This window comes from Gadus chalcogrammus, chromosome 1, assembly GCF_026213295.1.
Source record: "Gadus chalcogrammus isolate NIFS_2021 chromosome 1, NIFS_Gcha_1.0, whole genome shotgun sequence".
Lineage (NCBI taxonomy): Eukaryota > Metazoa > Chordata > Actinopteri > Gadiformes > Gadidae > Gadus > Gadus chalcogrammus.
In genome coordinates, this window is record NC_079412.1 from 23,260,616 (window position 1) to 23,276,370 (window position 15,755).

At 47.9% G+C, this 15,755-nt stretch overlaps 1 protein-coding gene across 1 annotated transcript in view; it reads left to right on the top strand.

Moving 5' to 3' along the window:
- The first annotated feature begins 5,371 nt into the window (after positions 1-5,371).
- Positions 5,372-15,755, top strand: part of ajap1 (adherens junctions associated protein 1) — a 48,462-nt gene continuing 38,078 nt past the window's right edge. Inside the window, exon 1 of the mRNA XM_056596873.1 lies at positions 5,372-5,539. Coding sequence (XP_056452848.1) covers positions 5,511-5,539 — 29 coding nt within the window. The 5' untranslated portion in view covers positions 5,372-5,510. The remainder of the gene's footprint in view (positions 5,540-15,755) is intronic.

A 15,755-nucleotide genomic window follows, 5' to 3' on the forward strand; every position in this document is an offset into this window, starting at 1 on the left:
AGAATAAATAGAATACAGTACGAAATATTAATACAAATATAACGACTATCCCCCTGCCTTCCACTTAAGGCACATTTAAGTGTTCGACACCCTCCCCACCCACCCAGACAACAACCCTCCCGTCACATATGTCTGAATAGCAGCAGGTCCAGGAAGGTAAGCATAATGAGGAATGTCCAGAGGTAGTGGTGATCGTTCATGTGGTTATTTATGTATTGCACAGGGGTTATTGTTTGTTTAGTGTACGTATGGCCCAGGGGAAGAAGCTGTTGGTTAGTCTGGTGGTGCGTGATTTCATTGACTTGTAATGAATATGAATGTACTCAAATACACTAATTCTTCAACAAAAACAACACAAAGACCTTTTTCAGCGGCGAGCTAATCGTGAGAGGAAGAGGCAAGCGAAGACACATCCTCTTCCCATTGCCCCAACCAGAGGGCACAAAGTAGACTTCAAAGGAGCTCCGTCAACAACTTCCAGCTTCAGAGGATGAATCTGAAATGTTTTCTCCACCTAATCCCCAAAATGGCGACGTCTGTTCTGATACAAAGAACGAATACATTACAGGTACAGACGTTCATTCAGAGCTTGTTATGCTAATGTTTTCCTTTGTTGTGCCGCAGTCTTTCTCCCCCATAATGAAGTGTGAGGGATCCATGGATCACACAACAGGTTGTGAATGTTGGAAACCACCCCGCCGATTCCAGATGTCCGAAAGGATGAAACTCCAAATAAATCAACAATGCCCCTAAGTGAGTCAGCCATTTTGTACGGAATGAAAAAATAGGGGAAATTAAACCTAGGGGCACAACAAGGAAGGTATTTTATTAGCAAACTATTTGTACGCATTCATTTTTTATCAGCACTTTGCTATAAAATATATTCAATAAATGTAAACGGTAAGCATTCAAATAAATGCTTAAGCATTTAATAAATGTGTGAAAAATAACCAATATCTACCAAAAGCCTAACAGGGGACAATGAACTTTTAATTTCCCTAACAAACTTTTCGAGCTTACCAGTCGGTACCAGTAAAGTGCTCCAGAGAACAGGACCCAGATAACTCACTCGACAGATTCACTGCCTTTCTGAAGCATAGGCATAGACGGGATTTAGGACATTTGTTAACCCACTGTTTCTCATTTCCGGGACGACCAGTATATTTCCTATTCCAAATCGGTTATAGGAAAGGTCTTATATTGTATTTTCCAATGTGTGTGCGTGTGTGTGTGTGTGTGTGTGCGTGTAGGCGCGTGCATGAGTGTGCATGACTATATCTTATAGCCTATATTTCATTTCATGATGTCTTTGGTTGGCCCATATATGTACAAAGCTTCCCAGAGATTCAGTGTCTGACTGTGGTGAACAAATCTTCCCTTTTCTGTAATTTCATATTTTCCTATACGTCTGACAGTTTTATTATTAAACAAAGACAACACGTGCATGCTACACTGACAGAACATCATTTCCCCTTTTTATTTCAACTGATTCACACCAATGTCTGATGCTCCCAATCTGCAAATGACGGTTTGGAAACTATTGGAAATTATGTAGATTTATTCTTTGGCGTCAGAGGGTGTTGGAGCTTGTCTGCCAATAAGTTGTTAGTCTACCTTTGTCACATCACAGCTAGCTTAATTAACACTTCAACATCAATAAAGAGTTGGCCCGGGCATCTGGGATCAAAGTTTGGATCTGTATGATGCAAATAATGTGTATTGAAGGTTTGTTAATTGAAACTAATAAGGGAGGGTCGAAGTCTTGCAATTTTAAATCTGACACATTTATTTGACTAAATCATTCTTCATCCTCACACAAAAAGTATATGGCTTCAGTGTATATGACTATTTACCAGCCTATTCATTGACGTCATTGATATATGGCCTGTTCATCCCTTTGAGAATAAGTGTGATTAAGGGCTGTACAAATAAAATGAATTGAATTATCTTTGCCTGTTATTCACTCTTGTACCCTGATCCACGCAACTCTGTTCTAGTCATGAATGAAGGGATTTTTGCGTTGATTCGTCAAACTAATTCGATAATACAAGATATAGTAATGGCACACATTAGTATCCTTGTTACAGTCTAATAAAACATGTACTACAATGGATGATGTAACAAGGGACGTACCGCTTTAAACCTCTTCCGTAACGTTAGTTCACGTTAAGTAATATGCTGTTAATGCTGTCACATTGCTTATTGCACAGTACTTATGGTAAGGAAGGCTCGGTTAGGAATAATCCATCTCTTGCACGTGGACTCCATGAAAAGACATTTTGTGGAACAAAGTTGGCCTGTATTTCCCTAGTCGATTCTCGTTTCAGATTCAGAGATTACCGGTAGAAGCTCACCCTCTGTAGCGCTAGAAACCCACACTGTGTTGAACTGTGATTCGTGAACAACCAGGGATCAGACGCCCTAATGCAGATGGTATCGGACAGGAGAAGATCCACCGGAAAACACAGTGAGGTCTTAAACACGCGTCATGTTTGGGATGTTTGAGATCGTGTATCAGGAGATCCACCTCTGTGTGGTCTGCCTGTAGGGAGGGTGAGTCACACTACATGGGCATGTTACCCTGGGGGTCCTGGTATAGGTTGGGTTCACAGATCTCTTCGTCTTCATCATATTCAGCTTATGGTACTGCACCAATGGGCTAAGGTGCAGTTAGGGTGTGTGTGTCAGGGGTCGTGGGGGGGGGGGGGGGGGGGAATGTGTGTGTTTGTAGGGGTAAAGGTCTATGTGTGTGTGTGGGGGAGGGGGGGTAAGGTTGTGTGTGTGTGTGTGTGTGTGTGTGTGTGTGTGTGTGTGTGTGTGTGTGTGTGTGTGTGTGTGTTTGTGGGGGGGGGACACGGGTCAACCTGTGACACCACACCTGTGGAGGGACTGGCTCAGCTGGCCGACACACACACACACACACACACACACACACACACACACACACACACACACACACACACACACACACACACACACACACACACACCGACTCAGACCCACACAGACTCAGACCAACACACAGACTCAGAGACACACACACCAATCCATACACACACACCAACTCAAACACACGCACACACACACACACACACACCCCGACACACACAGACTCAGACGCACACACACACACACACACACATACACACACACACACAGACTCAGACACACACGCATGGCACACTTACAGACCATAGTAAACAAGACAAGCACACAACTAGCACAATGGGGACACGGACACACACCATCGTGACACACTTAGACATACAAACACCCACACGTACACACACGCACACACGCTAAACTAGATAACGTGGTGCTCTCCAAAGTAACTAAATAATACATCTCGACTTCACATTTCATCAATTCATTATTCATGACTCATTCTAGTCAGTTAAGTCCTATTTGAATTCCCTTCTCCAGCTGAGCAGAAACAAGACAATGAGACATGACAACAAAGAGGGAAATCTACAGTAAGACAGAAAGACAGACAGACAGACAGCCAGACCAGAAAGACACACACACAGACAGAGTGAGCGAGCGAAAACAATGAAGACAATGTGAGAGCCATGGACAGAGGGAGAAATGACAGCCCCCATCTGTCGGTGCGCTGCCAACAACGGTTTACCCAGACAGAGGTACCCGGATCACTGGCTCCGTACCCACTCACTGTACACTACTGATTGGTTCATGAACCAATGAGAAGGCAAGTTGCCCGATCATAGGCACTCCATTAGGCTGGTGGGCAAAAGCAATCCCGTACGGCGAGAATAGAGCGCAGAGAATAGCGTTACACAGAAATAGATTTCAGCAATAGGTTACGATTTATTTTGGTCAGTGTTCGCCGTTAGTGCAGTTATGGGCCAACAACTCATGGGGTTCAATATGATTTTTTTCTAAAACTACACTTACACACCCATGATCAAAAGGTAGGGTTAGGTTAGGGTTAGTTAGGTAAGTGTCCAAAGTTGAATTTACTACACATGTATGCTACACAGTATTTCTTCAAAAGACCGAAAAGGTGAAGCATGTGACAGAGAGACGTCAGCAACTATGTGTTCATCACCACCACATGACACTTTCTGACCTCGAGGTGCTACAGTCACAGTCTCACGCAATCCCGAAAAAAGCCATGGTGTCATGGATTATTTGCACCCAAAAAAAGGGTTGAAGGACTGTTTAAAAAAATAAATAAAAGAATAATCAAGCCAAGACGTTATCTGGTCTTCCACAGGTGTCACTTGAAAGGGGCGAATCAGGTAGTTTTTTGTTATCGGTGTTTGGGAACCACATCCAATAATTTGACTTTAAAGTGACGTCATGCAGGGTGGCAGCAGCAGGCCGTTAGTCTGTCTCTCTCTCTCTCTCTCTCTCTCTCTCTCTCTCTCTCTCTCTCTCTCTCTCTCTCTCTCTCTCTCTCTCTCTCTCTCTCTCTCTCTCTCTCTCTCTCTCTCTCTCTCTCTCTCTCTCTCTCTCTCTCTCTCTCTCTCTCTCTCTCTCTCTCTCTCTCTCTCTCTCTCTCTCTCTCTCAGCGAGAAGCAGCGAGCAGCAGCAGTACCAAGAGGACGCGGAGCGGGAGTGACGAGAATAACATTGCACTCTCTGCTCCTTGGATGACAAGCGCTCCTTTCTCCTTCTCCTTCTCCCCCCCCCGGACCGCCTCTCCCACCCTGCAACTCCTCCGAACAAGTCACCGTCTCACCTCCTCCTTTTCCCTCCCTCTCTCTCTCTCTCTCTCTACGCCCGTCTCCGCGTCTTCCTTTTAATCTTAAATGTAGGATACTTTATTGTCTCCCCACCCCCCCCTCTCCATCCCGCACTCCCTCCCTCCCTCCCATCCCAGAGATGCGCGCAATGAGAAATCTTTAGTCGCCAGTGACTTGTCACAGCAGCAGCGTCGGCAGTTCAACCCGGTACCGTGTTGAAGACACCACCAAACAGCCCGGGATCTCAGTCAGACGTGTTTTGGAGATGCTTCTGCCTCCACACATTGACACGTTGGAATCGTGCACTGTCGTTTAAACACTGAATCCTGCGCTCCGACGCGCGTTTCTGCGAATTACATTTTTTTCTCCCTTAATAGCAGCTTTTTGACCTTCTAGTGGAGTGACATGGATGATTTATGTACGTGCAAAGTTTGACCGACGCCAGCGGCCGAGGGGACACCTTGTGGTGTGCGCACAGTGGACCACCTGTCTGCGGATCTGGTGCAAGCGTGCGCCAATGTTGCTCGGTTAATTGAGAGGAGGACGGTCATTCTTTTCGTCCAGGACTCAACTTCAAAGCGATCAGGCATTCCCCGTTCTCTAGTGTTTAGCGGGGGTTTGCAGCCTCGGTGAGAAGGGGATGTTGTTTCCAACGTGCTCATGGATATAGCCCGATAATGATTGTATTATTGACACTTGGAGTAAGGTCCGTCACTTGAGTGTCTCAGCCCTTATCGACTTTTGTGGAAAGCCTTCTAAATGGGAGGATACCTGGAGGACTGACTCGGATTTGGTGTCGAGAGAATGTGGATTAAACGGTGTATAACGCGCAGGTAAGATTTACTTGACATTTTTTGTTTTTTTTAAAGCATGCCATTCAATTCAGGCACAGATATATGCCCGTTAGTAGTGTTTTGGGGTTCGACAGGCTGCTGTTGCACATGTATGAACGCCCACGGAGGAAACATTCTCTTTTTTAACATCTACGCCATCGCAAGTTGTTGGCGAAGGTGCACTTGAATTGATAAATACAGAGCTATTTGTTAAACGATCACAACGATATATAGATGTAGGGATGTATTGTCACTGTGCCATCAACAAAAGCGCGCGTAATAGCTCGAGTCCGAGTTGCGTTACGATGGTAGAATCTCGGCGACAAATGCAGGGATTTTCATTTTAATGTTTGACAAAATCATTATCAAAAGTGTCTTATTTCTTACGCTGGGGGTCGCCAAATGTACGGCACAAACGGCACACGCAGACTCACACGCACTGTCTGTCTTGCGCGCTCATCCATTTATGCTGTTGCAATTGGTGCACTGTAACACGTTCGACTTATCTATTCACTATAGATTCAAGATATATCACGTTTAAAAAGTTTATCCAGTATCTCACGCAAACCAGAGATAAAATGAATCCAAACTTCACCATAATTCAATTATTTAAGTAGTAGGCAAACGTCAAGCCAAAATCTCAATTAGGCTACGTCATCTCTCTCCAAGTTGCTCCTATTTAAAAAGGAGGAGAATTACTTTTTCTTCCTACTTCATAATGAGAAAATAAACGTTCTGCAACACAAAGAAACATGCCATGCAGAAACAAAGGCAGCATAATCCATGGCACTGGCACCTAGAACGATTTCTTTGGACCTGGTTCTGTTTTGTTCGAAATTGTGGGCACGTCCGCCCACACACAATGGACCGCGCCAGCCTGTCCACGGAGATTAATGGCAAAGTGAGCAGACAGAGTAGTTAAACTGAAATTAAAGCTGGCAATGGGCGCATTTATGGCTCACATTTCTATCAGACTCGGTCCGTAATGCCTACACAAGATAATTTCAAAACCATTTCCAAACACCGTCACCGGCCGAGGGACATTTATGATAATAACACGAATCTCTGTATGCCACCACAAGGTGAGCGTGCAGGATGAAACCATGAGGACCCAGTGAGCTCGTAAAGCCACCATGTGTCCGGCTCCCCACAGATTGTTTTATGAGCTGAACTGTGGTGTACGGCGGTGTCGTCCGCGGGTGATGGAGGGGCGGGGCCCTTCTGTGACTCCCTGATCCCTTAAGTGGTCCATGTCCTTTCATATACAGGGACGCTATTCAGTGATGTCACAAATGGAGAGAAGCTATCCTGGGTCAACTGTACAACGAGGACAAGCAATGGGATTGTTTGACAATATTTGAGAAGCTGTGGATCAGTCAGTGGTTAACAAATTGTTATAGTTGTGGATACACACACTACATCTCTACATCGCCTAACTGTGGAACATGTTCAATAAGAAGTACACTTTTAAAAAGTATTGCTGAAGTAATAAAAACGTCCAAGCTGGATGTATGATTCATTGTAAATGTGACGTCTGAAGTTCTGAAAGTCTGAAGTCGCAAACGTTGAGTACATTAACTGAACTGCCTCAGAATATTCCTGGCTCATGCCTCAGACGCCCCTCCACCAACGTTAATACTCTTAATGGAATCGGGGACGGATGGAGATGGACTGCGCGCTTATTTCCTCCCAACATCAACGCCCCCAAGCCTGAGCTGGGCGCTTGAAGCACTTGCACGTCACAGCTTGAATCCTGGCAACCACAGTTAGAGCAGCGAATACCAGGGAGCCCCTAACAATTTGTCTTTTCTTTTCTTCAAAGCAAAGCCACATGCCTGACCTATACAAACAACAAGACCTGCTTCGCTGTGACCCCTTAGCAACGCACCCCCACTCCCGATAGCTCAATGTATTGACTGACACAGGATTGATGACTTAACTTTGATTGATTAAAGTGTGGCTCCCCTGGCTCGGAGGGGAAAAACAATCAACAGTCTTCCCCCTTCATGAAAACAAACAGTCTTAAGAGTTATGTACCGCGACCCCGCTCTGAAATGGCTTTTATACAGACAACAAATGAGAAAGAATGGCTTCGGGGCTGGCTAGGGACCAGGCTGCCAGTACATTTCGGGCGGTGTGCACCCCCAGTAGCGGTGTACATCGCAGGTATCCCACCGTTTGTTCTTAATCGGCAGAACTCAGTGCATGCAGAATAATGTCTACCCGTGGAGCCTGCATGCAGGCCTCACACGTGTCCATGAGGAGGAGGATTCGGATGTCACGCCATACGTGTTGTTCTCTGTTCACCGGGGGTGTGTTCGGTGGGGGTTTCCTCATGTCAACCGTAATGACACAGAGTGCGGCGCGACAAGGGGATTAATGACATATGCTGGGACATGTGATCTTCGAGTGACTCAATGATTAGCTGCTACTGACACCAGCTAGGAATTCTGTACCTCGCCTCAGTCACTGAGTTGTAAGGCAGCCAGCACTCCTACGTCTAGATGAGCGATGCTTGGGTGATGGTGTCTTCCCAACACTTTCCTCCCCCAGAATATCTGCAACATATAGAGAGCTATGGGTAATGCCCTTTTGGATGAGAGTCAAACACCCTCAACTAGGGGTGTCAAACTCATAATGACGTTGCGAGCCACAAAGACCAAGTGCTACTTCATCGGTAGGGCATGGGGGTAGCCTAACGGTGGCAATGTTAAATAACTTTGTTACCACTGCTTGCTACTTTAAATGCTACCTGCTTCCTTTGTAGGCCTACCCTGATGATGTTGTATGTGCTGGTTAATATATTTTTTCTCTTTAATTAAATCCTATTTCATCACAGTTTGACACCTAAAAACAAACAATCCGGAATGAGACAAGTAAACATTAATAGTAAAATGTGTAGTTGGGAGAGTAAGGAAATATATCTTCTTACGGTATGTACGATATGAGTAACCGTGCAGTGCAATGGCTCTCTCCTTAAGCTGCTATGGTCGGTCCCCTGCTGGCTCCCTGCTTGGCTTCACTAGTTCTCCATCTTCCCGGGATGTCTATAGTGTCGCTCGGCGACCTGCTGCTGGCTTCTGCTCGTGGAACCAGAATTCACCAAAGTGCCTCAATCCCGTCACGACTAGCCGTGGCGGAGAGTGACAGAGTGGGAGAGCGTTGGATCGATGTTTAGCTCAGCCGGTGGCAGCTCTCTCTCTCTGTGAGGCCGGAGAGTCTGTGGGTTTCCGTACCTCCGTCCCTTTGGGGCTGTACGGAAAGCAAACCACTACAAAATGAAGTTCTGCTCTTGGGGATTATGTGTGTTATGTAAATTCAGATGTTTTCTGGATATTTAATTAGACAAGATGCCATTTTCTCGATCCCTGATGGGTGTTTTGCCTAGATGCTGAATTGCACACGAGTGGATATTTTTTTGTATTTTCATAAACCGATTGAATATATCTTCTAGAGTGGGGAGTGTCTGTCAGACGCTCACAGTGAACCAATGAAGGCTGAATAGCATAGATACTCGCGTCAAATACATGACGCATAATACATAAACACAACTCATACTCGTTAATCACATGTATTACCAGCATTGACGCATCCCCCCAAAAGAGAGAAGTAGATCAGCTTGACACCAATACTAAAACAAAAGCCCATTATATAGCTATAAATCAAACGTTTGGCGGTCTCCACCTCTTCGTCTGAATTGAGTGGAGGGGTTCAGCGGGCTTCTAACCCGGGGCGTTGGATACCCATTGGGGCCATCCGTTCTAACAATGAAGCACACACAGACATTGTAAGACTCTTAGAAATGAAAGCATTCAACCAGCACCCCATGTATCCAAAGGTGTGGGTTACCTACAGCTCCGGCACACAGACCCATGCTTACCTCATCACTCACAGCCGCTGCATTCACCCCCTGCGGTGACATATTGTGACTCAAGCACAGAGCAGACTAAGCACCGCGCAAAGCTCCCACGACCACGCCTGACATGCAGCACCCTGCCTTCGCGGCCGCTCGGTTTAAGGGTAATCTGGCACCAAGCAGTCCTGCTTTGTTGTAGCAGTGGAGCTCCTGGGGGGAGATGGCACCTAGCCTTGGCCGGGAGCCAGACACTGATTTCTACAGGGGAAAACTCATTCCTGCGAGTGGGTGAAGCTTTCAGAATGGGGGATTTTGTATTGTGTACTTCTACAGTTGGTAGTGTTGTTGATTTCAAACCTTGAAAGATACTTTTTCACGGTCCCGGCTGCCGAGCATGTGATTGCCCAAAATACGCGCTTACAGATCCCCGCTTCAAGCCACATGATTGGTAGACACAAATACAGAAGCATAACAAAGTTAAACCCTGCCACGTTCACCGAGATTAGAGCTCGCCTGCCATCAGACTTCCGACATATCAATCTAAAGTCTGATCGGTGAAACTAGTTCCATGGTGAAACATTGGCCCCTCCCTCCCAATCATTTCCCTTTCCTGCCAGCGCAGACACGGAGCGTGGGTGCATTCAGACGGCTTCCCCCCGCCTCTTATGTCGTGATTGAAGGAGTGCAAACAACTTAAGCCTCAAGCCTCCAACCGACGACTAAAGAGCAGCTCTTTACGTACACTTGAGACATTTCCTTGATCTACGCGTCTCCTTCCAGGAGGATGCAGTGTGTGTTCAGTCGAGTGTCTGTTCAGCGAGGAGACGGATTACGGTTACGCTGATGGAGATGGGTTTACCCCCGGTGCAAACAAATAACTTTCCAGAACGTTCCGGAGCAGTTTGGGCCATTATAACATCGGCTGGCTGTCAAAGGCCCCCCCAACACTAAGTCTCTTTTGCGTCAAACTAGCGGGGCCTAAGAGCGATGGCTACGGCGGGCCGGTCCCTGGGACATATACATCAGAGGGTCCCGGGACGGCGGTGGCACCCTTATGGCCTCCGGGAGGGCTATTAGCCAGGTCTCTCTGGGGCGTGATTAAACTCGTTGCCAGTGAAAGAGGGAAGAGGAGGGATGCGTTACGCCCTCTGAGCACTTCCCGCCCTCCTGAGACTTCAGTGGTGCAACTGGACGAGAAAAAGTGTGTGTGTGTGAGTGTGTGTCCTTTCACATCTGTTCCCAGTTGTCTCTCGATATGTGTTTGTGTGTATACTAGGCGAGTCATTGTGTGTTTTGTGTGGTTTAACGGCAAGCTGAAAGCTAGTGCAGTCCGATGTGTGAAGCCTACCGGTAGGCGGTCTAGAACAAGACCCTCCCAAAGCCAACCTGTTTCTCAACAGCAGGTATCCAAACTCACTGTCAGTGTGTGCCACACGGTGTACGTGTTGTGCTGAGGCCAGCCGTGTGTGGTGTGTGCGTGCTTGCGTGTGCAGCCGCGTGTGCATCGTTTTTGCACGCAGTGAAGAGAAAAAGCTCCCATGCACTTAGCTGTTTGTGCAGGGGGCTGACCCCAGGACGCTCCTCACCAGGCCCCACCGACGCAGCGCGGTGCCGCCTCTGCCGGATGCTCTATTAACCCCTGATCCAGAGGAATCCAAGCCCCCCCCCCCCCCCCGCGGCGCCCACAGGGACCATAGAGCCAGACAACCATCAATTACTCCACACCTGCCTCGGGGCCTATGGAGGGGGCGAGCCTGTAGGTTGGCTAATGCACAGTTAAGCTTGGCACCCCCGCCCCACCAGAACTCCTGGGTATCCTGCTGCTCCCCCCCGCCTTCCCTTAGGGGGGGGGGGATTGATAATGGGACACGTGTGTGTGTGTGTGTGTGTGTGTGTGTGTGTGTGTGTGTGTGTGTGTGTGTGTGTGTGTGTGTGTGTGTGTGTGTGTGTGTGTGTGTGTGTGTGTGTGTGTGTGTGTGTGTGTGTGAATGTGTGCGTGTGCGGTGTGTGAAACATTCTGATGTATAGGCATCCCTTTCCTTTGGATAGGCAACCCAGACCCTCTGCGGGCCTGACCAGGGATTGATCTGTGTGGATGGTTAGAGGGGGAAATACATGATTGATGGATGGATGGATGGATGGATGGAGGAATAGGTGATACACGGATGGACAAACAATGTGTGGCTTGAGGGAGGGCAGAGTTCTGGTTGGTTGGTTGCATGGACACACGTGAGAAAGTGCCCGGTAAGAAAAACGTGTTGATTTCTTTACCACAGAGGAGGCATGTGACGGTTCCAGTAACATCTGCTCTCCGATTGAAAGACGAATTTAAAGATTTCCATGAATTTCACAAGGCGGCTGCGACCGTGTCACACCATTGCTTAAACCACGTAGCTCATGAATATGTCATTAGTTCTCTCACGAGGGTCATTACCCCAGTTACAGGTGCTCATCACAGTCCACCAGTCTCTCCAGTCCTCCCCACGCACCAGGAAGAAGACAAGCGAAGCTCTGGTTTCAGAACCCAGCTGCTATCACATGCTTGTTTGCGCGGCCCCTTGCGTGTGTGCGCCCACTCCTTACTTATTGCAGCAGGTCCGCCCCACCCGGCCTGGGTGAGAGCTGTGTGTGGGGGTGGGGGGGTGGGGGGGGGGGGCTCCAACGTGAGTCATGGCGCTGGGGGTTCATCGCGATCGATAGCCCCTCCAAAGTATCCTTCACAGCCGCGGCCGCTAACAGGCTGGGAGTGGTGTCCCTGGGGAACACCGCCTCACCGCCACAACACCTCTGGATGAGCTGCAGGCCGGGAGGGTTCTCACCTTTGACTACAGCAGCCAGCCAGCCATCTCTCTCTCTCTCTCTCTCTCTCTCTCTCTCTCTCTCTCTCTGCTCCCTCTCCCCTCCTCTATTCTGTCTCTTGGTATCCCTCCCCTCCCTTTCCACGATCACTCCCTCGCTTTCTGCTTATTCCTGGTCTCTCTATCCCAAATCTCTCTCTGCTAGGTCTCTGTCTCTTTCTCTCTCTCTCTCTCCAGAATCTCTCCCCCGACTCTCTCTCTCTGCTTAGTCTCTCTCTCTCTGCTTAGTCTCTCTCTCTCTCTCTCTCTCTCTCTCTTCTTAGTCTCTCTCTCTCTCTCTCTCTCTCTCTCTCTCTCTCTCTCTCTCTCTCTCTCTCTCTCTCTCTCTCTCTCTCTCTCTCTCTCTCTCTCTCTCTCTCTCTCTGAGGGGGGTCAAGGGCGGAGGCAGCGACTGAGATCCTCTTCTCCTTCTCATGAGTGACCTTCCGGGCGGCGCTGGCCGAGCTGGCCGTCTGGCGCCGCAGGGTGTCACTCCCATGTGGGACCCCATCTCCCCCCCACCCCCCCCGTCCACCACCCGGTGTCTGACCTCCCCCAGTGGGTCTCCTCCCTCTCTCCGCCCGGGGGGACGGAGGACGTTTTGTCGCATGCGGTAATTAACCAGACAACACTCTCTGAAGCTCCCCGGCTCTGCCCCTCCTACATCCCTCCTAGTGTTTTACTCATTTTCTTTTCCACTTGCAGTGAATGCAGAGGCATGTCATTAAAACAGCAGGCAGAGGGGAGGCGGGGAGTAGGGGAGTACGGAGGCATGCCTACCGTTTGGGATGTGGATATTGGGGATTGAACCAAGTTCCTTTCGCCTGGGAGTCAAGCACCCCTGGCTGTCAGGCATCCCTCGTCTTATTTTCTTTTAGTGTCTTTTCATCAATTATTATGGGGCCGGAATTATTAACAGGCCAGCAGCATACTGCCTCCCCATCCACACACACACACACACACACACACACACACACACACACACACACACACACACACACACACACACACACACACACACACACACACACACAGCGAGCTCAGTCCAGGCATCAAGCCAAGACTGCAGGAGGTACTCCTGGCACTGGGGGCGGTGTGTGTGTGTGTGTGTGTGTGTGTGTGTGTGTGTGTGTGTGTGTGTGTGTGTGTGTGTGTGTGTGTGTGTGTGTGTGTGTGTGTGTGTGTGTGTGGGTATACACCTGGGACAAACTGTTGCCAACGGTAGCTATTTTTCTTTAACTTAAAATATAAACCTGATTACATCATGTTATTACTATTATCTAACATTAACAAAGATTATTTTAATAATTTCCTATCCGTCGAAAGATTAACCAAAACTGTCAATTAGTTTGAAAAGAAAATCCTGACCACACAAATATAAGATAAGTTAACGCAAGTATCGCCTAACCATTCGTACTCCTACGAGGAGAAACACTGCACATGAGGCCATTCAGGGAAATGCCTCAGTAGGGCAGAGATTATAGATGCAAGCGGGGGGCTTCCCCCAGAAACCTACAGCTACAGACCATCAATAAGACTGAGGAATCCTCAGAGATAAACGGCCATCTCACTCTCTTCAAACACCAGGGATCTGCCGCAGCTCAAGCCCACTCTGCTCCAAAACTCTTCCCTCTACGACTGCCCACGCCAGACGGAGGTCTGGCGTGGGCAGTCGTAGAGGGATGAGTTGTGGAGGGAGGGAGGGAAGCCATGTAGAAAACGACATAATATAAAAGTACATCTTTACCATCTGAAAATGTAAGAAAGAGAAAGAGAAAGTGGTTGGTGGCTGCTACCCGACTCACGAACCCCTCGGAAAAAAAGAGAAACTGGAACGTGGAGACTGCAGAATATTTCCGTTTTTTTTTTTCTTTTAAATCATTTCATTGTTTTTCATGTAGAAAGGAAAAGGTCAGGGTGAAGACGCTGTATCGGCAGGGACGACCTTCTCCCCGGTCTCTGCACCATGTCCACCTCCGGGAAATGTCTGTTCGCTTTTGTTTGGAGCGTGCGAGACAAGGTCCCGCTTCAGGTCCGCTGGGTCGGGGGGTGTTATTAAAGATGAAATAAGCAGACGATGAAAAGCAGAGAGAAAGGGGTAACCCGAGAGGCACAAGCTCTTCTAGAAGTTTCTGGTCGGGTCACTCTGAGGACATACGAGAACCAAAGGGGGCTTTCTCGACCAATAGGAGAGGGGTTAGGGTGAGGTGTGACTCCCAGTAAGTATGGGTTCAAGCTCATTGACCTGCAGCAAGACCCCCCACCCCGACCGGCTCATGAATAACTAATATTGAACCCACTGTAGTTAATAATGTTATAAAATAAACTGTATGTTTAATGGTGAGGCTCGAGTCTCATCGGATATTTATGCTGTTAATCAGCGGTTAATCCTACATTTGTTTGGACAAACTCTTGCTCATCATCATTCGTCATTAACCGCCCCGGGTTAGACGTACTTAGTCATTCGACGCAATCAGCGATTCGACGCGTAGATGGATCCAATATTAATACGTTATTTAATAAATAAATCAACAGATTAACATGAACATTATTTCTTATGTAATCCTCGATGGAGCCTGCCAAACCACTCTAATACATTCTTTATACATTATAATGTAGTCTAAATAAGAAACATTTAAAATGCCTCATAGTCTGAGTCATACTTAAAGCTTTATCTTGTATTCAGCGTCAAAAATGCCCAAGTCAAATAGACGACTTCGGCAGATAGTGGAATGTAGAAAGCACTCTGATTGGCTTAGGATATAGCCAATGAGACACAATGAATCAGTAGCATCAGATGAGTGGAGTTAGATTAGAAATCAAAATTGGGCCAAAAATATGACTTCAGCAATTATGTATGAGGCCAACCAATATTGTGTATTTTTTGTCCCGGCCAAAGTGTAGTGCTGCTGAATCCGTTGCACTGTCTCCGGTTTCATGTGTGCCCGTCTGCTCGCATATTAGGCCCGCGCGGCACAAGCGCCCGTCCGAACGCGGCCTATCCACTGTCGGTCATCTGTACCTGATGGCTGACTCCGTATAGTGCTCGAGCACACAGTGCTCTCGAGTTCCCGGCCGGCGCGATGGCCTGATTGCATATAAAACAGGCACCGAATGGCCGCCCCGAGGTTTTCCAGGGTCCCCTGTCTTGCATTTTCTTGCCGGACTTAACGGTGAAAACCGCTGTCGCCTGCAGCATATAAAAAAAAAAAAGGGTGAATACTTTTTTGTCCAAATCGGATTTCTGGAGCGAGCTAACACCTCTGGGGCGGACCCTGGGTCCCAGGCGGGGGTGTTAATACAGACGACAGAGCCGCCTGGCTGGCTGGAACACCACCGGCCCCCGCTTTCTGGACTCTTACAAGCACAGAATAGGCTTTGGATGTAATTGTTGGGATTTATTAGGCAGGGGGCCTGACGGGGGATGGTGGGGGGCCCCCTCGACAGATTTTTTGTGCACCAACGCCCTCATTAGGAAGGTGGCGGAAAGAGGGATGAATTGATTGGGAATCAGCAGAGGCGA